The 25,478-nt window shown below is 37.9% G+C and overlaps 2 protein-coding genes across 7 annotated transcripts in view; one reads left to right on the top strand and one right to left on the bottom strand.

The window, feature by feature from the left end:
- The window catches only part of mtSSB (mitochondrial single stranded DNA-binding protein), a 120,480-nt gene extending 95,668 nt beyond the window's left edge, over positions 1-24,812 (bottom strand). For 2 of the 6 annotated variants that reach the window (XM_089732667.1, XM_089732669.1), the window contains exons 1-3: positions 24,626-24,812; positions 24,382-24,466; positions 23,617-23,768 (exon numbers count right to left, since the gene is read on the bottom strand). In XM_089732667.1, coding sequence (XP_089588793.1) covers positions 23,617-23,768; positions 24,382-24,466; positions 24,626-24,643 — 255 coding nt within the window. In that variant the 5' untranslated portion in view covers positions 24,644-24,812. Of the gene's footprint in view, positions 1-2,831; positions 2,981-21,759; positions 22,751-23,277; positions 23,769-24,381; positions 24,467-24,625 lie in introns of those variants that run through there. The other 4 variants (XM_089732666.1, XM_089732668.1, XM_089732670.1 and 1 more) reach the window with 4 other exon arrangements.
- aop (ETS variant transcription factor anterior open) lies at positions 4,912-9,286 on the top strand. The gene is made up of 5 exons (XM_028183370.2): positions 4,912-5,162; positions 6,431-6,707; positions 6,890-7,447; positions 7,526-7,775; positions 7,857-9,286. The coding sequence occupies exons 2-5, from the start codon at positions 6,440-6,442 to the stop codon at positions 8,209-8,211; spliced, it is 1,431 nt and encodes a 476-aa protein (XP_028039171.1). The 5' UTR covers positions 4,912-5,162; positions 6,431-6,439; the 3' UTR covers positions 8,212-9,286.
- Positions 24,813-25,478: the final 666 nt, after the last annotated feature.

Below are 25,478 nucleotides of genomic sequence, written 5' to 3'. Positions count from 1 at the left end.
ATACTACTGTATACTATATACGAATCATTTTCTGAAAACTTTCAAAACAATTTTTTAATATCATCATATCATGTCTTTGTTCTCACGATACTATTAATTAGTTAGTGTGAATTTGTTGGTTACGAAAAAATAATTTAGTATAATTTCGCAAATTGATTTGTCACAAAGGTGTATACAGATTTTCTTTATATAATTTAGTTCTAAAGTTATTTTTCCGCACAGCGACCATAATCGGAAGTAAAAAGATTCGCATGCCCCTCCCTAACCCCTGCGCCCCTCGCTTCCTGTGCCCGTAGGCCGCCGCTGGCCAATTTCCTTTTCCCGCGTGTATTAATTTCCGGCTTAAACTATTTCATGTCTTTCATTTCCTATTAATATTCCTATCTAGTTTTTGGTCGTAATGAAACGATTGTATTTTGTCGTATCTCCACTTTTACTTTTCGTGTTTATACGCTACTAATACCTACATAATTATAATAGTAATGAAATTTAGCATTTATTTGTAAGTACATATTTATGTATCCTAATGTAACATATGAAGTACATTACAATACAGACCATTTCAAACATAATTTATGTAAGTATGGCTGGCAATAAATTCTATATTCAAATCAATTTTGTTTTAAATATTTGGAATTCTATTTTCAAACGTAGTCATTTGTTTGTTGATTTATTCGTTTTGTTTAACCCTTTGACTGCCATGTAGGTCACCGGTGCACTACGCCGATGCACTGAAGTACCTAATTATGACGATTCCTGTTACCAGGTTTCATAATAAGCATTAAAACAATAACCTTTTGCATTAAATTGGCTATGTAAAAAAACATATTTGTGGGGGCCGCACGCACTGAACGATCGCCAGCGCAACAAACGCGTTAAGGTATGCTTTGCGTTGTTTAGCAAAGATACGGTGGGATTTTGAACCGCATTGTCACTACACCCTATCCTGTGGACCGAATGGTAAACAGTCGACGTCGCCCAAAGCACATCATTACAGATCCTCCCTATCCATTAACGGTGCTTTTAGGAACCTACCTCAAGCACCGGCCACCGTACTCGCCGAAATCGTCGCTCGCGACCAAGGGCTTGACGAGTAAATTAAGCCATAGACACAGCCCCCTGAGTTACTCGCCGGGTTTTCTCAGTGGGTCGCGTTTCCGATCCCGTAGTAGATTCTGCGAAGCACTGCTCTTGCTAGGGCCAGCGATAGCGGCACTCCCGGTTTGAGCTCCGTGAGCTCACCTACACATTAGGGTGAACCTGAAATAGCCTCTCAAGGCTATCAGGATAAGTAGGATTTTTTTTTGTCACTCTCGATAAAAAAGGATTCTTCTTGATAATCTAAGTATTCATCATATTAGTAGGACCATGGTTCACCTATGCAATGTCCCAAACGAAAACTTATCCCTAAAAGATCATGGTCACTGTTTGGTAGTCTAGTGCCGGTATAATTCATCGCATCCTGTACTACACCAGCATTACTGCAATATGTACTGTCTGGACAAAATAGTGGAGGCTCGCGTGTCTCCGGCTAACCTTAGTAAATTGCTCGTCCCTGTTGCCCCTACAAGACAACGCTCGACCTCATATGGTACAACAGACGGTCTCTAAGATACAAAAGCTAGAGTTGGAAGTTTTGCTTTATCAACCGAAGACTTCTACATTTTCCAAACTTTGGAAAAAAATTAATACCTGAGGGGCAGTACAAGATGCCTTTGTTGGCTCCTTTACAGCTGACTTCTTCAAGAAGGGCATTGAAAAATTACCACTGCGCTGGCAGATATGCATCCGTACTATGAATGCATACTTTAATTAAAAGAAACAAAAACTATTTAAAAAAAAATTCTTTCTGTATATTAAGCGGCAAATTCATATGTTAATAGTAACCTACTTAAAACATTAATAGAAAAAAGGAAATAAAAAAAAACTTTAAGTAATATTGAGTGTATTTTAAAAACTATAAAGTTTTTTTTAAATCTGACTGATGTGTATATTTGAAACCAGTTGACTAATTCATATTTACCTACACGTCTAGGAACACTAAATTGAACAATACGTATATTTAGGAACACAACAAGCGGTAGCTGAAACTATGCGCCCACGCAATGAACTTATTTCGGGCACTTCCGCATGAATTCGAATTTGAGACCAACCGTTCGTCGCATACCAACCAGGTCACAACTAGTAAGTGTCAAAATGAATTTAATAAAAGTATTTTAGGTTCTTTTCCCTTTTATTTACATAATATATAGGTGAGGTATAATTTTACGCATAATATTTTTTCACTAGGTACGTAAATATTTTGTAATAGCAAATCCTCGTATAAGACCATAACATAAAGACTACTATTTCCTTATCATCCTTCCGAAGCAACATCGTATTTTTCCATTTGACTCCTTAAATCTTAATCAGTTTTGCGTTCCGCTTTGAAAGATGCGAGTAGAGCAGCCGTTACACAATTCAAACTTCGAACTTATGAAGTGGCGGTAACCACGTCATTATTTCTTTGTACTTCGGTAACTACATTACGCCGAATAGGCTGCGAGCTCGTCTGTAACAGTTTAGTCCTTTGTCTATTTGGTCAGCGAATTAAAACTCATTAGACACGATTTTAAAATATACGAGGAAATCAAAATATATGTTTTATATTTTATTTAAATAACTTAGTTAACAAAAATAGAGAGAAAAATACAAATTTAGCAATGCCAAAATTCATTTGATTTTTAAATTTGCGTTATTATTTGAAATATTTTTTTTTTGCTTATTTCACTTTATTTATCTCGACTAAAGCCAACAATTTCAAATTACAACTTTTTGAACTATTCTTCAAATGGTTTTGATCTTTCACTCTGACTTTCCCAAAAAGGTTTAGAATCGCTTGATTAGAATTAGTTTCTTAGGTTTTCGCGGCAACATTAAAACTACGTTTACGCTTTAATAGCGCATTTTCGAATAATTTAGTTTTCGTAATCACGGACAACTGATTAAAAAATGTTGATTAGAAGTATGTACTTAGTTGGTGTACTGGGGCCATTATTGGATAGCCCGCCTTCCGAAATTACGAATACTAATTAGTTGACTCCACTTTTTATTAAAAATATATGAGTTATTTAATTCTAATTAATATACTTATATTCACTTTACTTATTATTAACATAATTATTATATTATTATGGCAGAAAAGGATGCACATAATGTGTCATGACGTCATTTAGCCTTTAGCTGCGAACATTCGAGATAGCGTGATATTTCCCCTACGCACCCACTCTTTCTTGTGCCCATTTTTAAAACGTTATTTGCTATTTTTTCGACTAATTTCGTTAAAACAAAAAAGTATTAATTTAATATGATTTAAGTATTGTTACGTAAATACTAATGTTCGCAAATATAGGAAACTTCTCTATACAGACGCGGACGTCCGGCCGGCGTGCTTCCGGCAATCGTCAGCAGCATATTTCGTACGTTCTGCAGAGTTATGTCATGTACAAAGTTTATGTCCACTGTACCATCCTTGCACGCACTCGAAAGATTTTGATAGAAACCTCGTATCAAATGGAGTGTGATAATAATCCGCTTGCTTGTCTGCCAGTTTAATTAAGTATACGTTAACGTACCCACATTATGTACTTCCGAAAATTAGGTTTAGCTTGAACAATATTTAGGGAAATAGTTCCTATCCAAAAATCGATAATATTTAACCTAAACGTGTATGTAACCACAAATAAATTGATGTCCGCGGTCACGGTCAAACAACATTGGTCGTCTTTATTCTTTAAATTACTGCACATAACTCCACGAAGACCGTCTGCGAGCCGCCGTAGCAGTAATACGCGCTAATGCGCCAGAGCGAGACGAAAGCACTAGGGAGCGAGACGCGGGCGAAGGGAGCAACAGGTAAAGATTCCGAGGCCACTTCCGTCTTGGCTGCCGAATATTTCTGTCTCGAACCGGTAGTGGGACGACAGCCAGGGCACACATAATCTCAACCCACACACACTATACACATACAGGCATATGAGTAATTTCTACACTTTCGTCTGCTCTAGCCTTTAGCAAATACCTATGTATTGAAAAAACATAAACTTACAACACAGTTGCATACAGAATATTATATACATTCTTACGTAATTATATCAAATATGGTTTATTCGTTCTTATGTTATAGTTCTATGATACATAATTCACATGATTTCAATTTTTGACAACCACCAGAACTTGTAAATTAAAAACAATCAGTATTGCTTTGTTACCAAAGAGTGACTGTAAAATATTGTGAGCTCAGTTCAAACCGGTTAGCATTCGTATTGTCTTACTCAGAACCAGGAAACTGTCGACCGAGACATTTCCTGTGCTTTGTCGAATGAATATTTTCCAAGACGACCGTTTACTGATATGTAAAAACAGAAAAAAATGAATTTTAATTGTTTATTCATTTAGATAGTAACAAGTCCGAAAACCTAATGTAAATTGATATCTAATTGAAAAACAAGTCCGGTGCCCGCAACGCTTTACAATGTCACATAGGTATACACAAGGAAATATTGACAGTTATTAAAAACTGGTGTGCTGACGTAATTCTAATATGTACTAGTATTTCTGCGTGCCTTATACTAACAAATAAAACACAAAGAATGTATCTTCTTTTTACACGGATCTATACAAAATATTATTATTCTACTGCCGTATTTGATAATTATAATTTCTTGTAAAACGACTGATTTTAGAGCATCACTCGGCGCCAAGTCCGATAACGAGTTGCGGAAACATTGCTCGTATGTTTAGTTAAAATGGGACTTGGTCTAGCTACCAAAGTTTTATCTCAGCATGTGAGGTGGCGCGGAGTGATGAGGTATGCGGGGGGAACGGCAGCCGTGCATCCGTCCGCCCGCGCCGCCCTCAGCCGCCGCATCATCAGTCCGCGTCGAAGAGCCGTCCGAAACGCTCGCTTGCGAGTTCGTTCCCTCAGATACGCTGCTGGTTTACGGCGTGCCGTAACACGACACGTTTGGAGGGATCACCGCCGTTACGCGTGTGTCTGGTGCTCTGTGTACACTGAATTCTGTGCTAACTTTTGTGATGATAATGTACGTGTACTGAGTTGTCCAGTTTCTGTTTTCAACAAGGATTTTGACAACGCAACCAGTTCCGGATCAGCTTAGCCGGTGAGTAGCGGTGCTTATCGCAAACTGTGCTATCGTGGACTCACGCATTTCCGACCGCGCCCGATAAGGCGACTGTATAGTGCCTAATAATATGGAATTCGAATCCGGTCAAGAACTTCAATATTGTGAACGTATTTCAAATACCGCAATGAATTGTCAACCCTCCGCTGTTTTATGTAATCTGCGATAAAATTAACAAAATAGGCTTTTTCACACTCTGTGAACTTTTTAAGTTGGTGAAGCGACAAAAACTGTACAGAAAACTGCTTTCACGTGAATGGTCCAACGGATAAAGCTCGATTGAAAGAGGGTGTCGTCTCGTCGCATACCTGCCTACAACCCTAAACAATACTAAAGCAGCAGGTGGCTGTACTTCATTCATAGTTGACACGGGATATTGTTCTTTAAATTGTGATATCAAATCATGTTTTTGTCATATACTTTTCCCTCATCGAAGTTTCAAGTTTAATTTGATTATACTTATAGCTCGATGTTTGTTTTAGTAAATAGTCTTATAAAGGCTATTTATTCGTAATAATACTTCAACTGCTTTACTGACGGGTTATCTCATAAAGATAACTTTTGTAACTTCTTATTTATTTATTATTATTTATTTATTTATTTACAATCTTTAAATAATTATGTGTTTATCATTTTTTTTTTAAATACGTTAGTCACGTCAACCTTAGAATAATATTAAGCGAATACCGAGAAATAAGCTTAGACTTTTTTTGATTGATTACTTGGGAGTGATTTGAAATGCTTTTGTCCGTGACATAGACGTGTCAAGACAGGTAAAAAAAACATGATTTTTCCTTAAAATTGCCACAGGCGATACTAGTGAGTTTAAAAAAATGTGCCAATAGCTAATAATTTCATTTAATTTAAGTACCCAATAAAATAAAAAAATACAAAGCTACCACCTAATACCATTGTTGACAGTATCGGTGTAACCACAATATTTTAAAATAATAATATGTATCGATAAAATTGAAATGTCAACTAAAAATGACGCATAATTTATAACGTTATTTAATCGTAAAAACAAAATACAACAACAATACAGATGCAACACAAAGAATAAATGAACAAACCTGTTCGTCTATTGGTTAAATTATTCAAACATTATTATTTTATAATCTAACAATTATTTCTAGTAACAGCGACATCTGTGATCAAATAGCGAACATTAAAACGAACTCTTGAAAACCATAATAATATACAGAATACTAACACAAAATCAATCCTAATGTGAAAATTTGTTTCAGATTAACGTAATGAAAGTTGTAAGCTTACAACTGCCGTCTGGGCCCAGTATGGAGCGGCTACCGCTACCATTCAGTCCAACAGAACTATTATGGCGTTACCCACTACCCTGGGCGCCACCGCCTCCTTCACCGCTTGGTGACACCAAGGCGCAACTGCCAGCCGGTCTTCCGCCAGAACCAAGACTATGGACCAGAGAGGATGTTTCTGTATTTCTGAAATGGTGTGAAAGAGAATTCGATCTACCTAATTTTGATATGGACCTCTTTCAAATGAACGGTATGCATCATGCTTGCTTATGATAACTTTATTTACCTGCGTAATGTGCAATTCTAAAATAACGTCGATTTCTTGATCTAATGTTAAACTAAATAATGACAACCAACAAATACACTTACTTATATTGTGAAACTTTGTATGAAAAAATTGGTTATTTCATTACCTTTTTTCTTTGTTGACAGGTAAAGCATTATGCTTGCTTACTAAAACAGATTTGGGTGAAAGGTGTCCTGGAGCAGGCGATGTCTTACATAATGTTCTTCAAATGCTTGTACGCGACGCAGCGCTGTTAGGTAGAGTTCCTTCCTCACCTGTTACTCCCACCGCTCGTGCGGCACCGTATCCACCCTCTCCCCACTCTCATCCACCGACACCAACTTGGACTGTTGATGGTTTCCACCATTTCCACAGCGCTGCAGCAGCAGCAGCAGCTCAACCTAATTCAGTGACTCTCAGTCCTGCTCCATCAGTTGATAGTTCTGGAAGTCCTCAAAGAGGAGACACTGTAACTTATGCGCCAGCGTATGCACCGTCCGTGCCCCCCACTACTCAAGCTGCCAGTTCCGGAAGTAATCATTCAGATTCCGATGAAGAGGGTCAATACGCTCCACCTCCACGTTCTCCTAAAGAAGCTCCAATAACGAGTCCAGCCCCGCAAAATCATCCAACACAACAACATCCTCATTACCGCGCTCAACATAGGGAATTTTTTCCAAATGATATGCCAGAGTCCAATACAAGTACGTATAAATAAAAATTTGTTTCATAATAAACATAAAACCTTCATCAATATTTATGTATAATTTGTTTTCTTGTAGATGGAAGACTATTGTGGGACTTCTTACAACAACTTCTGAACGATCCAACGCAAAGATACACAAACTATATTGCATGGAAGAATAGAGACACTGGCGTATTTAAAATTGTTGATCCTGCTGGACTAGCCAAATTGTGGGGAATTCAAAAAAATCACCTATCCATGAACTACGACAAAATGTCCCGCGCCTTGAGATATTATTATCGTGTTAATATTTTGCGCAAAGTCCAGGGCGAAAGACACTGTTACCAGTAAGTACCAGTATTCCAAATACCAGTATTAAAGATCTTGCAAGAAAATAGGAATTAACCAAAAACACTCTTAATTTACAGGTTCTTAAGAAACCCAACAGAATTGAAAAATATCAAAAACATATCTCTACTGCGACAACAAATGAGTCCCACTCGCGTTGTACCACAAACTTTGGTAAAAACCGAAATGAAAGAAGAAAGATGTGACGAAGAAACAGTCGATGAAGAAATGCCTACAGATTTGAGTATGTCTGCATCAGAGCCTTGGCGGAAACGCGCACGCTCTGACACAGCGACCGCACCGCCGTCGTCAACGCAACATGACAAACATCGGATCAGTACGCTTATCGGAGATAACATGATAATGAAACGCGAAGTCGACTACAGTGCTGAGCATTATGCCTTAAATTTAAAAAGTGAAAAATGTGAACAGTAATCTTATTGAGATAGACTAAGGACACAACTAAAGTGTGACAAAGTTCAATAATAATTGTGGAACCAATTTGTTACATTAACTCGTCTTATTCCACATAGGCAAGATTTAGTCTTCCGGAAGAAAAAAATATCGACGATAACTGCGAACAATTCGTCGTATGTTAATACAGTTAACAGGGTACGGACCTTTAAACAATGCCTTTGTGCCAAGTGATTTATTATGCATAAAAGTGTCAATTAACTAACTAGTAAAAGAAATGAGAGATTATTTTATATCGAAGTCATAGGAACTATATTTTAAGATTGTGCAATGTATTAAAACGCCATTTCAAGACCCGCAGTTTTTAAAAATGTCGCTGAAATCAATGTTGGTACTTGTGCATTGCACGCATTGCATTTGTGTAATTTTAATATTATTTTCAAGTATAATTCGCAAACAGAATTCTAGTTGATTTGATTAAAAGAGCTGAAAATATTAGTCATATATGTCTTCCATTGATTCTTGGCAAATAATTTCAAATTTATTATTATTTTACATACTTTCCGCCACAACTACCACATCACAAAAAGGCAGCTTTATCATGAACAGCTTTTAAATGCTAAATGCAATCTATTCAACAGACAATAACGTGAGTTATTTTAATAAAATGCCTTCGAATCAATAATTAAAAACAAGCACTGTGATAAACGAAGTGGTAGACAAATTAGAATATGCTAGGGCTTTTATTCAAAGATTTCCAGCTACATTTTCTGTGATCTCTTTTATCAATGTAGATAAATTTCATAGATTAAAGTAAAGTTGTTTTGTAAATAGTAGGATAAGTATTAATTAAGATAATATTAAGAAATTGACTGTAAAAAGTGTGTTGTACGATTTGTAAAACAAAGTGGAGCTTTATTAAAGTACCTAGTAGTTAAGAAATAGGTTCTATGACAACAGTGTTTGTATTTTTACAGTTTATATTCGGCTTTGTAGCCACATCTTCCATTGTACACAATATAAGCCTGAATAATCAGTAAAAATATATTGTGTCAAATTTATTATAAAGTAAATAAAAATAATGTTATCTCACAAATTCCATTTTATTTTACGCTTCTAGATTTATTGGACTCAAATACTTACATAATTAAAACTACTTATTTTACTTTATTATTTTCATCATATTCTTTCTAACATATCGAAATTTTTACAATTTGCAAGTTTTTTTTATTGCTTTGATGGGTGGACGAGCTCACAGCCCACCTGGTGTTAAGTGGTTACTCAATGGTGACTCACAAGAGGTCCTACCACCACACTATGAGACAAAACCGTGCGTACCGTCTTAAAAATAGGTTTAGGGCATGTTCGATATTGAATATTCTGTTAATGCACATGTCAAATTGAATGTCTGATACAGCTCGACCAAGCTAAGTTTGCACCTCGCATCGCTTAAGTCACACTGCCCCTTAGGTATGGTCTGAAAAAAGGATTCGCTCCTCCTCCTCGCGTCGTTTCCTCACTGCTGAGGGTCGTGACCATTATATGTCGACAGGATTTTGCTCCTTGTAATGTCCCGCCAGCGCCTTCGATCATTGGCCGCATGAAGGGCGTCGTGGAATGGGATCTCTTAGTGTGGTGCAATTTGGTCGAATCACCTTGTCGGACTGCGTCCGCGCGGTCTCTTTCCCTCGATCTTCCCTGTCACGAATAGTCTCTCTAAGCTATCCGGTGTTTTCCGAGCAATATGACCGAAGTACTCGAGAGCGCGGCGAAGGCAGAGTGTGGACAGTCTAGTCTTGATCTGCAGTTGATCTAAGATAGACCGATTGCTTCTCTTCGCTGTCCAAGATATCCGGAGCATTCTTCTCCAGCACCACATCTCAAAAGCATCCACACGTTTGCGATCAGCTGCTTTGAGGGTCCAGGTCTCCGCTCCGTATAGAAAAATGGAAAAGACCAGAGTGAGCACCAGTTTTATCTTTGTTTTCTGGGTAATGTTACGGTCCTTCCAGATTTTACCGAGCTGGGTCATGGCTCCCTTTGCCATTCCAATACGCCGTCGTATTTCAGGTTCGCTGGATCCGGTATTGTTAATGTTGGAGCCTAGGTAAATAAAGTTATCAACAAGCTCAAGGTTTAGTGTTCCACTAAGCTCCAATTTTTTTGTGCGATCAACGATCATGTTTAGTTTTTTGGTTTTAGTTTTGGATAGTTATGTGCTCCATCCTGTTCATCAGCTCTGTCATCTCTGCTTCTGTCGTGGCAAGTAGAGTGGTGTCATCTGCGTAGTGCAGGTTCGTCACTCTGACACCACCTATGGTTATGCCTCCATCCTAGTTTTCTAGGGTCTTATGCATGATGTATTCGCCGTATATATTAAATAGAATGGGTGACAGAATACACCCCTGGCGAACTCCTCTTCTGAAATTAAAATGGTTTGACATAGTGCTGTCGATCCTTACAGCGCCCTGACTGCCATAGTATAGGGATTGGAGAAGAGCTATAAGGTGCATAGGTACTCCGAGTTCCCGAAGGACCCGCCATAAGCAGTTTTTTTTTTTTTTTTTTTTTATTGCCCTTGTAGGCAGACGAGCACACGGCCCACCTGATGGTGAGTGGTTACCGTCGCCCATGGACTTCAGCAATGCCAGGGGCAGAGCCAAGCCGCTGCCTACCGCTTAATACTCTCCACAAGCCTCGTTTGAAGAAGGACATGTCATAGCGCTCGGGAAACACCGTGGAGGGGAGCTCATTCCATAGCCGGATGGTACGTGGCAAAAAAGACCTCTGGAAACGCACTGTGGATGACCGCAGTGGCTCCAGGTAGTATGGATGAACTCTACTCCGGTGGCGGGCGGTGCGATGGTAAAAACGAGATGCCGGTATCATCTCGAACAATTCCTCAGAGCACTCCCCATGGAACATACGGTACAAAATACAGAGGGAACCGAAGTCCCTCCGCAGACCCAGAGGTTCCAAACGATCCGTGAGACCGGGATTATCGACAATCCGAACGGCCCTCCTCTGTATGGAGTCAAATGGAAGAAGCTGGTATTTGGGAGCCCCGGCCCAGAGATGGGAGCAGTACTCCACGCGAGGCCGGACTTGTGCTTTATAAAGCAAAAGCCTTTGTCCAGGCGTGAAGTACCGCTTCGCTCTGTTGAGGACTCCCAGCATTTTGGACGCCAACTTGGCTTTGCCTTCCAAATGACTCCGAAACTGGACATCGCTTGAAATGTCGACCCCAAGTATCCCAATACTCTCGGAAGGTTGCAGGGATACTCCTTGGAATTGCGGCGCCATGACAAAGGGGTCCTTCTTCGCAGTGAACGCGCAAACTTGTGTCTTTAACGGCAGTTCCAGCCAACGCAGTCAAACGTCTTGCTGTAGTTAACGAAGCATAGAATAACAGGTGTATCTAATTCGTAGCATCTTTCTACTAATTGTCGGATGTTTAGGATCTGCTCACGAGTACCTCTGCTTTTGACAAAACCAGCCTGTTCCTGAGGGATTTGCCAATCCAGAAAGTATCGGATTCTGGAATTCATAATATGCAGCAGGATTTTACTTGCATGTGAGATAAGAGCAAGGGTCCGATAGTTGTTACAGTCTTTCGTGGATCCTTTTTTGTGTAGAGGCAGTATTATGGAGTTCCTCCAATCATCCGGCCATTCACCATTCTGCCAGATGTGATTGCAGATTTTATGCAGTACATCGATTCCTGTGTCGCTGAGTGCTTTAAGAGTCTCTGCTGTGATGTTATCATGTCCTGGCGCTTTATTATCCTTTAGTTTTTTCAAGGCCGCCTTAATTTCCGAATGCAATATAGATGGTTCTTGAACTATATCAGCCCAAACAAAATCCGGACTACAAGTGGTGTCATTAGTGGGGTTCTTGTAAAGGCTTTCACAATAACGACGCCATCTTTCTGTGATCAGCTGAAGGTCAGTGATGGGGTCGCCATCCTCGTCGCCGATAGCCCAGGTCTTTGCTTTGAATTTCTTCGACAGCAGACGAACTTTCTTAAAAAGATCAGAGGATTGTAACTTTTGGGAGTGCGACTCAATTTCCTTACAAATATTTCCAATGAAAATATTCTTGTCACGTCGGCAGCGTTGTTTTATATCTTTACTGAGTGCACTGTAGTTATTAAGTTTATCTGATCCTTGCAAGTTCTTTCTGCGTACAATCAATTCCCATGTATCGTTTGAAATCCACATAGATCTTTTTTGTTTTGCTTGTTTAGGCACTGTTTCTGAGACGACTCAATAGATGATTTCAGCCGCTGCCACGGACTCACTGGCTGGTGGTGTTGTAACTAAAAGCTGTTTGTCGAGAGCATTATATTGTTTGTCCGGGTCTATAAATTGCAGACGCCTCGAGGATCTACGTTTTTGCGCTTTGCGGCGCAGGTGGAAGTTTGCAACCAGGAGCACATGGTCTGAACCACAGTCCGCCCCAGGGATAGGTCTTGACATTTGATACGGTGGACCTCCAGCGAGAGTTGATCAATATGTAGTCAATATGGTTCCTGAATCTGTCACCTGGTAATTTCCATGTATACTGTGACTTTAAAAATGTAAACAAATGTTTGTTAGATTTTACTTTGCATTTTTTTTTTAACCTTGAAAACATTTACACATAACAGTTTGCTAAAAACTCTCCACACTAGGCACTGCCTGTCTCGTGGAGAGTTTTTTACAGGAGTATCTTAAAACTAGTAATAACGTTTATTGTTTTTAACAATATATTATACATAGGTATAATAGCCGGCAAACTTCTTGAGCATTTGTTGCCGTAGTGGGGGTAAGTTTGCGCATGGTACACTCACGTGCAAAAACATTATTTACTCTGCGTCATAATGCAATTAAATTATTAAAATCAACATATGTATTTATTTATATATTTATGAGAACATCAACAAAAAATATAGGTTAATAATTTAATCTGGGGGTAAAATATAGAAATTTTACCTTCCAATAAAATTTGTATTATGTTTCCTAAGACGTCCGAAGTCCATTATGAGAGAGTACATCGTATGATTTCCACTGCAGGTCGCTAAATTTGACTACTTCCGTTTCCTAAGTCCCATCTACAGCGCCCTCTATAACGTCTGGAACCGAACCAACAAGCAAAGACAAGCCGCCATATTTGTCATTGTTCGGCTCATAATGATGGATGTAGCCCCAGGAAGACATTATCTGGACTTCGGACGTCTTAGGAAACATAATACAAATTTTATTGGAAGGTAAAATTTCTATATTATGTGTTCCGTTTGACGTCCGAAGTCCATTATGAGAGACTGTTTGTTATCTCCTGGTGGCTTGTATTTGAAATAAAATAAGATTTATTTAAAAAGCAACAATGTGACTTATTGTGTTTAATTAAGCAAAGCTTAAATTAAGCACGTAATTTAAATTAATTGAAGGTAAGCGTATAATATTACCCACTGAATTCAAATCGACCTAATAAGATTTAGGACGAAAATACTGAGAAAGATTTCTCAGAATTTATATCAGTGTTTGATGCATTAATAATAAGTTTTTGATAGAACTTTCTAAAAGTATGCTCATGTTGTCAGTTATCTTTAGCTGAAATATCATTAATTTGGTAATTTCCTACCCAGTTTAAAGTTTTCACCACCGCTCTACAGCTTCCAACTGAGGCCTGAATACCTGAGTCTCCTAAAAGACTTTTTACCCAACTACTAATCCTCGCTGCAGTAGCTGGCTTAGTGGAGCCTTTAGTTGTTAAGAATAGATTAAATATTCCCACTGGTTTGCTGTGTCATATTCACTAGATTGCGTAGCCAGTATACTGCATCGATGATCAATTGGTCAGGAGCAGTCACGAATGTCCAACTGGACTGTTGGTGTGAAGATCAATTAGTTTTCGACCCAAATATCAGTAATTTAGAAGGTTCAGGCTTTGTCAAGGAAATAGATTTCAGTATGTTTCACTGTCGGGCTCGAAGCTATTTTTTATATCCGATAGAGTTTCACAAACGGACGCTATATAACAGACTTATAAACTAGAATGGTCCGGTAGGAGAGACCATGAGATAAATACAGATAACAGAGAAATCTAGCTACATTTTCTAATTCGGGTACACGAGAATTAATACATTTTCTTGACAAAACCTTACCCCTTATTCCGAATAGGGGCGTATGTTCTTATCGTAGACTCTCTCCTGCCGATGTCCATGTCCCTGTCAGCGTGTCCCACCCAAAATGAACCAAGCTTCCAGGTGTAGATTGCTGACAGCCTGGCGGTAGCATTGTCAGTGTCCACCAGACTGATGTTCAGATCTCTGAGCTTCTTGAGTCGCTTGAGGGCAGGTGATTTCAGGTCTGGCCTCCACAGGGGCTTCTTGCACTTGGGTACCACTAGTATGTACCGACCTGAGGTTGAGTTGAGGTGGTCCAGCACTCTGGATATCAGACTGAGCGGCGGAAACGGCCATGCTAGTCAGTAATGCCAAGATCTGCTGAACGCGTTGTAGAGGCAGGCGTTCGAGTTTTGCTTTGATGGGTGGACGAGCTCACAGCTCACCTGGTATTAAGTGGTCACTGGAGCCCATAGACGTCTAGAACGTAAATGCGCCACCCACCTTGAGATATAAGATCTAAGGTCTCAAGTATAGTTACAACGGCTGCCCCGCCCTTCAAACCGAGACGCACCACTGCTTCAGGGCAAAATACCTACTCGCGCGGACTCACAAGAGGTAAACAGTTTTTTTTTTTTTTTTTTTTTTTTTTTCATGAGCGGTCCGAGACGCGAACAAGTTCCCCACAGGCTGAATAGCCTAGTAGTTGCTTTTTCTGTGAGATACCACTCCAAGCCGCCGCGATTGCGTAAGAGGTGATCGGCTTCAGTGTTGTACAGTCCCGGTAGGTGGTGAGGGAGAAGTACAACTTTGAGGTGGTCTATTAAGTTAAGCAATTTTCCAGTCAGATCTAGCAATTATCGTGACCGGGTTCCTCCCTCGTTCTTTATGTAGGAAAATTCTGTTCTGTTGTTTACAAGGGCTCCCCACTGAATGTCCGACGCGTCGGTGATGACGTGGTTCGTGGCCATTCTCTGTGGATGAATTGGTGTGCTCTGACTGACTTTCTCTAACCACCAATCCAGCTCTGTACGTACCTCGTCCGAATACTGCTTTGGTAAATGAGGATACCTCCTGAGCTTGTTGCTGTGGTACTGCAAGGACTCGGCAAAGCAACTTTCCCCGGTGGGTGATGAAAGTCGCAAAGTTGAGATATCCTAAGAGGCTTTGCGCCTGCTTTAGGTTCCAACCGCCGGCAGTAAGTCGCACGAGCAAATTCTTGGGCAGGGACTTTGTCTTGGATTTGGTGTCCCATACGATTCCCAGAAAGTCTATCAAGCTCGTCAGTGTCATAACCGGTTGCTTAGATGGGTGGACGAGTTTACAGCTTACCTGGTGTTAAGTGGTTACTGGAGGCCATAGACATCTACAGCGTAAATGCCGCCACCCACCTTGAGATATGAGTTCTAAGGTCTCAGTATAGTTACTTGAGATTTCAACAAGTCTTTTGCCCTTGCAGGCAGACGAGCATACGGCCCACCTGAAGGTGAATAGTTACAGTCGCCGATGGACTTCAGCAACGCCAGGGGCAGAGCCAAGCCGCTGCCTACTGCTTAATTCTCTCCACAAGCCTCGTTTGAAGAAGGACATGTCATAGCGCTCGGGAAACACCGCGGAGGGAGCTCATTCCATAGCCAGCTGGTACGTGGCAAAAAAGACCTCTGGAAACGCACTGTCAATGAACGCAGCGGTTCCAGATAATATGGATAAGCTTTGCTCCGATGGCGGGAGATGTTCTGCCCTGGTGTACAAGCACATAACCACTAGTCGCAGACCCTTCTGGCGAAGTATTTCGGCTATTTAGTTTGTCACTGAAGCAAAAATCCGCGGTGGTGCAGCTAAGCCGAATGGCAGACATATCATCTGAAGTAGACGACCCTGATAACTGATCCCGAGAAACGTCATTGATAGATGATAATAGGCCTGGCTCATATCCAATTTGACATTCCAATCTGTTATAAAACTTAGGAACTCGATGGTGGAAAAGGTGAAAAAGACTGTTTCATGTACTTGTTCAATGCCTTGAGGTTGAAAATTGTTCGATTTTTTATTGGTCTTGGGAAGTATGAAAAGAGGAAATCTGAAAGATGGTGTCGGGGGTGCGGGTTCTAAAGCTCTATTGAATTAAATTTTGGATTTTGATTGACATAAAGTTATTATTAATTTCAATATTACGTTTGGTGGATCGAGTCCAGGTGTTTCGATATAGTCTTAGACATCCGCCTGAAAATGCTGTTGAGTAATTTATTTTTATTTCCTGATTTTCGTTCCACTTTGTACTTGTTCCCCCCTCCCCGTTTTTCTTGCTGAGGAATTATTTGGATAGCATCGCTCAGAATATATGTTTTCGGCCTCTTTAGATGTATTGGAATGTGGCCTACCTCGACATGGCTTTGCATTGGCAGTACAAGCCGAGGGTTCCGGCGATGCGGGCCGGATGCGAGTAGCAGACGGTGCCGCTTTTGTAATTTATCAATACCACCAATTTTCTGTATATATGCCAATAATAAGTTGGGGTTAAACATATAATCACAAGAAGAAGATATTTTCTCTATATCTTCCCTGATATATCTATCCTTTAATTTCTTTATGAGGTATCTACGACGCTATCGTATAACCTCGGCTCGCTTACCGAAAATTATTTGAAGGATATCGTTAGAAACTTTTATAGGCGAAATCGTTACCGAATAGCTGTTTAAACTTTTCGTAAATGGCGGAAGTATTAAGCTGAACATTCTCTGAATTTGACCAGTCGGCAAGGTTTTGTATGGCAGCATAACGCATTCGTTCTGTGCCAAAAGAGCATTAGATAACGCAGGAAAACATTTTTTTTTTTTTTTGAACCTCCGAATACTGCACCGCGTTCCAAGTCGGCTAGTCAAATCTTTGCACATCTGGTTCTTTTATAGAAATGCTCAAATTTCAAAACCTACCCGCTTCTGGTAACGGACGGTCTGGTGGCAGACGTAAAAACTATTCGTCGTTGTCTAATTTCGATTGGAAGTTGAAACCAGATAAGACATTATTATTATAAGATGTTGGTATTTGTAAGTGTAAAGGCGGGACCACTGGTGCACGACCAGCAATAGCATGATTCGAAGTTAAAATAATATTCACATGACTCACCCATTATTGCGACAGTAAGTCAAACCTTTTATTCAGATCTCGCGACCAGTCACTTTTTCGAAGTTTTCTTGCTGGTCCCTAGTCTTTATTTTCCGACGAACCCGAAGAAATATCCGAAGAAATCGAAGAACTATCCTCACTTAAATTTTACTTTGAAAGGCGCGATAACCTCGTCACTCATTGTAGAGCCTTGGAGGTTTCACGAAACGGAAGATAATCATAACACTTGTTTGAAACAAACTTTCTACTTCAAATCTCGAAAGTTGCTTATAACATTTTAAATTACTAACTTCTTAAAATATTAACGACTGCACGTGGGAAAAAACGACGCAACAATGACAAATATGGCGGCTTGTCTTTGCTTGTTGGTTCGGTTCCAGACGTTATAGAGGGCGCTGTAGATGGGACTTAGGAAACGGAAGTAGTCAAATTTAGCGACCTGCAGTGGAAATCATACGATGTACTCTCTCATAATGGACTTCGGACGTCAAACGGAACACATAATAGATATTCCTTCTATTAAGTCAAAACTAGAGCTGTTGCCAGGTCTTGGTTCAGTTGAAGCGAAGCTGGTATTTGTAATTTTTTTTTCGTTATCATAATCTTCACCATCATCATCACTGTTTTTATCAACCGAGTTGCTATCATCGAGATGAGTCGACATAGGGATCATCGGTGTAGTTTACAACTCGGTCGGTTCGGTCTACTTTTTTGTCTATAATTAATTATTTTTTGAAGATATTCGATTCGTAGTAATCGAATGTAACTTTTTTCAATTACCAGCTTCCGATTATTTTCTGTTTTTTTTTCCATCTGAAGCCTAGCTCTTTCATAATTCGTCGTAAACTTCATACCGAGCCATTAAAATTTATATCTTCTTTAAATTTTTCGAAGCCTTTCTACGGTACGGAGTTTCGCTGCTTGTTATGTAGTTATTATGATTACATCTTTTTATTACAGATTGAACGAAACTATCCATTCCGGTAACTTTCTTCTTCCCTGATCTTTTCTTACCCGGAGTCCGAAACACGGCGAGCAAGCCAGAGCCTTTAGCTTCGTTAATAATGTACCTAACAGTACTCACGGATGTTTTTGTTGCTTCCGAAGTCTGTTTTACTTTTTCCATATCATTCTTCCCCTGTTTTATAATGAAACAATATACGTCGTACACAAATTTTCTACCCTTTCTTTTGAATACTATACCAGTTTGTCGCGGCATAGTGTATTTTTTATAAAAAATCAACAAACACTCAACAAATAGCAATGGCAACAAAGTCAACAAGCAATTATAACAAATAACTTAACAATTAATAACGATAGACTTTTCACTGTACGCAAGCGTACTTTTGGGAGAAAGCGGAACGAGGGCGCGGTGCGGGACGCAAGGTTCTACTGATCTACCAATAACGCGCTCGATACGATTTCCCCTGCCGTCGCGCCTCACCCTCACCACCAAAGTGATCTAAAATTCGGTTCTGCGCAGTCAAGGTCATTTGCTCAAGAAGTTTGCCGGTTACTATACATTAGAATATAGCGATATCGGGTTTTTGTATTAAGATCACCCGGGCGTTCTTGCACTTTTTAAATATGTATCCCAATTGCTCAGTAATAATTTTCCTTTATGTTTCTTTTTCAGGATTATGTTTCTCCCTTCACTGTGTATCACCTTTCCTTTCATTTTGTTGTCCAGAACAATACTCTCGAAGTAAAAAAAAAATGTTAAGCGTTCAGTAACAACAGTTTAACAAAAACATAACAAAAATAGTCCAATAATATATATAACTTCAACAAAAACCTAACAAGAACAGTTAAAAATTTTAAAATTCAACGTGAGACGAAAACTCGTATGACGCGTGTCGCGACAAAGATGCTAACCGTACTCACGCGACAGGGCGATCGCGGGAAGGTGACCGGGGAAGCGGGCGGAGCGCCGCATTCCAGCGAGGTGCAAACTTAGATTGGTCGAGTTGTACATATTATTTTAGCATGTAAAATCACTTTTTTCTAAATAAAATTTAACTTGCAAGTTGACGCTCAAATTAACGTCGATTATGTAGAACAGAATTCCACCAGCTCAAAATATGATTAAATGGTCATATTTTGTATCAATATCATATAGTAATTTCAATGCATATCTATAAGTGTTATACATATATGGTTACAAAGGTAATTTAGTATTCTATTTAAACAAATATGTATTTGAATAGACCTATACGCAAAAGTTGGGTATTTTTCTTTACAATTAAAAAAAAAGTCCTTTTTATAAACTTCAAATAGACTTTTGACAGTAAGCGCTGTCTGCCGATGTAATTTTAATAGCATTATATAATGCGACTCATACAAAAGCCAGGGCAATAACATTTTTTGCGCGAACTTGCTCCTCCTTTTTAAATGAGACGAAAAAAGCCTTATCACCAAAAATGTTTTAAATGTTCAAATTTATTTTAACATTTAATTCCGGAAAGGGAAAAATAATTATTTTTGTCAATTTATTTTTAAATAATATTATTAACTGATAACTAAATTAAAGTTAAGGAAAAGTGGGAATTCCTGGTTTACACATTAATTTAATTTTTGTCACTCCTTTGGATGTCATTAATGATTATTATCCTTTTGTGAATTAAATAATTCTGATGCAGTGTATGTACTTCCCACTGAGTTAGGTGAAAAAAAAAGGAAGGAAATTGTGGTTACTGTTGATATTGCATATCTAATCAATACTTAACCAATTTTAAAGATAGTGGTTAACAACGTGGTTAAAAATGTAAACGCTCGAAGATAATAACATTTTTCTCACGAAATTTAACTAAAAAGTTATTGATTTTCATTGTTATTTACCGGTACTTTATTCTGCTTCAACATACAGTCTTTGCCATCCTCGGTAAAAGCAATATTAACAGAATGTGTGAATTTTTTGTGCCTCAGCGAGTGTTATCCATATTTTTCATTGACCACAGAACTAAATCAGAAGATATTAAACAATATTTAGAAGAACATTACATTCAGTTCAGAACATTCAGTTCTTAATTTTTTTTCTGTATGCACCTGTCTTGAATTGCAATTCAGATTGTTATGTTAAACATTTAAACTTATAATTTCTATGGTTGTAAATTGTTTTGCGCATCAATAACAAAAAAAAAAAAAAAAACGTCATTTGTCATCTTCTAAAAGTGAACTAGTTATGAAAAGCATTCAAAAAAATCTTATAACAGCTTTTAACGATCGCTGGACCAAATCTAACTGAACTAAACACCGCTTTTTAATTAAAAATACAACGTGGTTGGACGGTGAATTTAAAGTACAACTTGAAGAAGTACCAATGGATAACTCACCTACAACATCTCGAAAACGTGGAAAACCACCAAATTCTTATGAAAATCTATTGGAGAAATCGAAAAAGAAGAAGAATATGAAGTTGATTCAAGAATATGGACTCGACTATATATATAACGCATATGTCCAAGGATTGCGGTCTAGAGGAGAAGTCGAATAAGCTTCTGTTGTTGAAATGTTCCGGAATTGGGATAGAAATCAAAAAGTAATCGCAAAAAACATTGTTGACGCAAAAAAAAGTGTTATCCTCCACCGTCTAGCATTGAAGTAACCGATGCAAGCGCTAAAGTAAAACAACAAGTCTTGCTGGATCATACTACATCTCTTATTTAAAAAATTGAGAATGTTTACAAACCAACAAGGAGAAATCTTAAATTATTTACTAAATGGGGATGTGATGGTTCATCGGGACAAAGAGAATACAAACAAATTTTAACGGATGAAAGTGACCTAATCGTAATCTTATTTATAGCGTCTCTGGTACCAATAAAGCTGACTGATATAGAAACAAACGAGGTTCTTTGGCATAATCCATTTTGCTCCTCTATTCGATATTGCCGACCAATTTTGATGGAATTTGCAAAAGAAACGCTAGAAAAACCCGTTCAGTGGTTGGAGATATTCGTGGTCAAATTAATAATTAGGAAATTTCTAAGACGCGCAAAGATAATGTGGTAATTAAAATAAGCCACGAACTATTCTTAACTATGGTTTTATAGAAAAGTCGCATAAGTTGTAACCGATACGAGCTCTGGAGCTGTGTGCACAGTGTGTGGGGCTAGACCAAGCGAAATGAATAAATTGGTAAAAATTGAATCAAAGCCAAATAATATGAGTGCTTACGAGTACGGTTTATCTACGCTACATGCGTGGAAGATTATATGAAATGTGTAAAATCAACTCCATGCACCTAGGAGTTGATTTTACACATTTCATATAATCTTTCATTTCAAAAATGAGCTGAGAAGAACTCCGGAAGAGAAAAAATTTAAGAAGACAAGAAGAAACTTGTACAAGTTTATTTCGAAGCCGAATGGGATTAAATGTTGATAAACCCCGACAAGGGAGTGGAAATAGTAACGATGGCAATTCAGCTCGACCATTTTTTGAGAAGTACTATTGTTCTTCAGAAATTACAGGAGTTTGAAGAGGATCTTAATAAAAGATTCTATATAATCCTTCAGACTTTGGTATACGGCATTGCAGTAAATACAGAAAAAAATCGGTGAATAATATACGTACGCTACTGCACAATTGTGTATTACAAAATAAATGTGGTATAACATGCCTTCATCAGTACAGATTATACACGGGGAAAGTATAATTAGACATTTTGCTGTTCTGCCTATTGGTATTTTATCGGAGGATGCCCAAGAATCTCGTAATAAAGATAACATTTTTACTGGTGGTAGAAACGCGCGTGACTCCGCACGGGTAGGTACCACCAACCTGCCTATTTTTGCCGTAAAGCAGTAATACGTTTCGGTTTGAAGGGTGGGGCAGCCTTTGTAACTATACTGAGACCTAAGAACTCATATCTCCAGGTGGGTGGCGACATTTACGCTGTAGATGTCTATGGGCTCCAGTAACCACTTAACAGCAAGTGGCCTTTAAAAAAAGTGTCAGATTACATCGCGCTAGAAAGTGCTCTAGGTCCGCAACGAATGCAGATGTATTTCATGGCCTTCTAATTACATCAGATCCATATATATCAAATATCAGAAAATCATCAATCACTGTGTCCAAGGAATTATTAGATGAAGCCAAGAACCTGTTAGATATTTTAATTTAATGTACTTACAGATGTAATGTAATTATTTTTTTGGCATGTAACAGAAATACTCCAAACTACGAAAGTTTAAAGTAGTTTAGCTAAAAAAAATTGCAATTTTATGTTAAAATGGACTTGGATAGAGCATATCGACACTTGAAAGGGAAACGTGACTAAGCGACAATGCGTGAACTTTTCAGTAGACTAATTTAAAGTTGAAATACCTGAAAACAACATTTATTTTAACGAATCTAGCTGTAGGATTGAAATGATTTTAATAGACCTAGAAAAAATTTTTTTTTTCGCATCGAATATGGTTATTGCCTATCATTTATGTACAAAGCAGTTATTGTCGCTTAGTCACATTTGCCTTTCAAGCGTCGATATACAGAAATCAAAGCTAATAATGGACTAAAAGTCTGATGACTTAAAAAAAGCTCATTGTGGCTGCAAATAATAGTTTTATTACACAGATGAGATAAATGAGCTCATAGCCCACTAATTAATGGGTTAATGGATTACTGTAATTTGTCAACACAAGGTAAATACTGCCAAGCAGCTTGATAGATGATGCTGTGTAACAGCAGTGTCGAGCCTTCAAATCAAGATGCGCAACTTCTATGTTGATAAAATAATTCCTATGTTCCTTTAATTAACCACAGCATAAGCATTTAATAGACAAATTATAAATGCAAGAAACTGTTCACTGATACACCATATGATAATATTTGGTAACTCAAATTAAAAGTCATTTTATAAGACTAAATTCAATTTAATTGAATGGTTACTGATGGGTTTTTGGTTTGTACAAAATATAACTTCAACACTTATTAATCACTAAATGCTTGTTTTGCAAATCTCTTGCAATGACATTTCATTGCAAATGATATTATGGCCTTTATTGTTCAGATTCATAAGGTATGCTTTGAAAAAATATAACATCATCAGCAATAACAGTTGAGGCTGTTCTCACTTGCCCGTCATCCAATTTTACTTCTCCATAAGATAATTTTCCAGTTACATAAATTCTTTGACCTTTCTTTAAATATTTATAGACAGTGTCTCGTAACCCAGGTTTGAATATACTCACTCTATGCCAATCTGTTCTTTGCAGTATATCACCAGATTCATATTTGTAGCTGTAATGTGTTGCAAGAGGAAAATTTATTACAGGATGTTCTTCAGAACCACGTTTTTGAGGATCTGCACCAACTCTTCCCAAAAGTGTCACTTGATTGATGGCTGTAATGCATATATATTCCATTTATAAACATGAGAAATAGTTGTCAATCTAATTTATTAACACTCAATCATCTAAATCAAGTTTTTATTTTATTTGATTTGTTGTAACACTTTTTTTGTTTCTTAGATGGGTGGACGAGCTCACGGCTCACCTACAGCAAAGTGGTCACCAGATCCCATAGACAATAACTAGGTTCACAAGATGCCCTACCACCAGTATAACTCAAACCATAATTTTAGCAAGTTTGATTTTAATTACACAATGTTATTCCTTCACCGTGGAAGTCATTCATTAACATTTACAGTCAGACAGTATTTCATCAGAACAATTGATTCCAACATCTAAACGGCTACAATTTTAGATATGAATGCATTGGGCGTCTTACTGCCAACCATTATGTGTGTGAATGTGTATTTAAGTGCATAAAGTGATTTTTAATTATTGTTAGCGTGTTCACGAACCGATACCGCGGAACGATTACATACAATTCACCTATAGGGAAGAGCGTATATTACTTTAATACGGTTAAGCATATCTTGATTGGTATTTGGTCTGCGAATATCAACAAGTAACCTAAAAAACTAAAAACTTTCATGTTTATTGGATGCTTACTTTTTTCGTTTTTCTGTCCTTCTAGTCGTGCTACTGATGTATGTAGACGCTGACCGCCAAAAAATACTCGAATCAACGTAGGTGTCTGAAAATTGACAAAATATACATTTGTGTTGTATGTATACAGTTGTGTGTTTTATGTAGAACAAAGTGGATTTGTACGGAAATTGAATTTCATTAACTGAATAAACACAAAACAAAAATATGTATGGTCTAGAGTAAATTACATTTCCCGAAAACTTACCCTGATCGAGCTTAACATTTTAGTTAATATAACACTATTTATTTTTCTACTAAACAGTGAATACTGACAGAGAAGTGAGAAAGCGTAACAATATTATTATCTGGGTCTACTAACCGATACTAATAGAATAGAACTTTACTCGCAAACTAAATTATAAAAGTAGGCAGTAGGTACCTAACAAAAATCGTATTTTAAACTCATAACCTTGCCCGAATACAGTGATATTTTTTTAGGGTATTTTATGACTTGGTAACTAAGACCTTTAAGTCATGTCTTATTTTAATTTAAATTCTTATTTTTATGAAAAATGATAATATGGAGTGAAATCAAATGGGATGAAATGAAATGAAGATGATTAACCCGAGACATTAATCAACTGGGATGAAATGAAATGAAATGAGATAAGATGATATGGGATGAAATGTAATTTCAGTAAAATGGTGGTCATTTACTAAGATTTTTTCAGTGGACTTTTTGGAGGATCCCGAGAAGTTACGTCCAGCGCTGTTTCATTTTCACACATTTGTGCACTTTCACAAATATTAAACAGTTAAGAAACCACCGTTATTACACATTTAAACCTGAAGAAACACTAAACAGACAAAATAAAACAAATCACACAACTTCACTTCTCGCGTTCCCGCCAAAAAGTCAAATACAGTGAATACCTTCATAGATTACCGTAGTAGTAGTTTTATTTTTCCAAATGGAAAGGGAAAGGCATCATACCATACAGCCTAATCTTTTATATATATATTTTTATGAAATATAATATTATGAAATGAAGCTGATTAATTTAATATGAAACATGGCATAACATGAAATGAAATGAAATGAATTGAAATGAGATGAT

Source organism: Bombyx mandarina, chromosome 13, assembly GCF_030267445.1.
Source record: "Bombyx mandarina strain Sakado chromosome 13, ASM3026744v2".
NCBI lineage: Eukaryota > Metazoa > Arthropoda > Insecta > Lepidoptera > Bombycidae > Bombyx > Bombyx mandarina.
The sequence above is the reverse complement of the archived record's forward strand: the minus strand, read 5'-3'. Positions and strand labels throughout refer to the sequence as shown.

Bases quoted from the DNA above. Each gene is read 5' to 3' on its own strand.
- aop (XM_028183370.2), top strand. From the start codon at position 6,440: ATGAAAGTTGTAAGCTTACAACTGCCGTCTGGGCCCAGTATGGAGCGG. The intron at 6,708-6,889 runs GTATGCATCATG...CTTTGTTGACAG, and splicing joins GGACCTCTTTCAAATGAACG to GTAAAGCATTATGCTTGCTT. The intron at 7,776-7,856 runs GTAAGTACCAGT...CTTAATTTACAG, and splicing joins GGCGAAAGACACTGTTACCA to GTTCTTAAGAAACCCAACAG.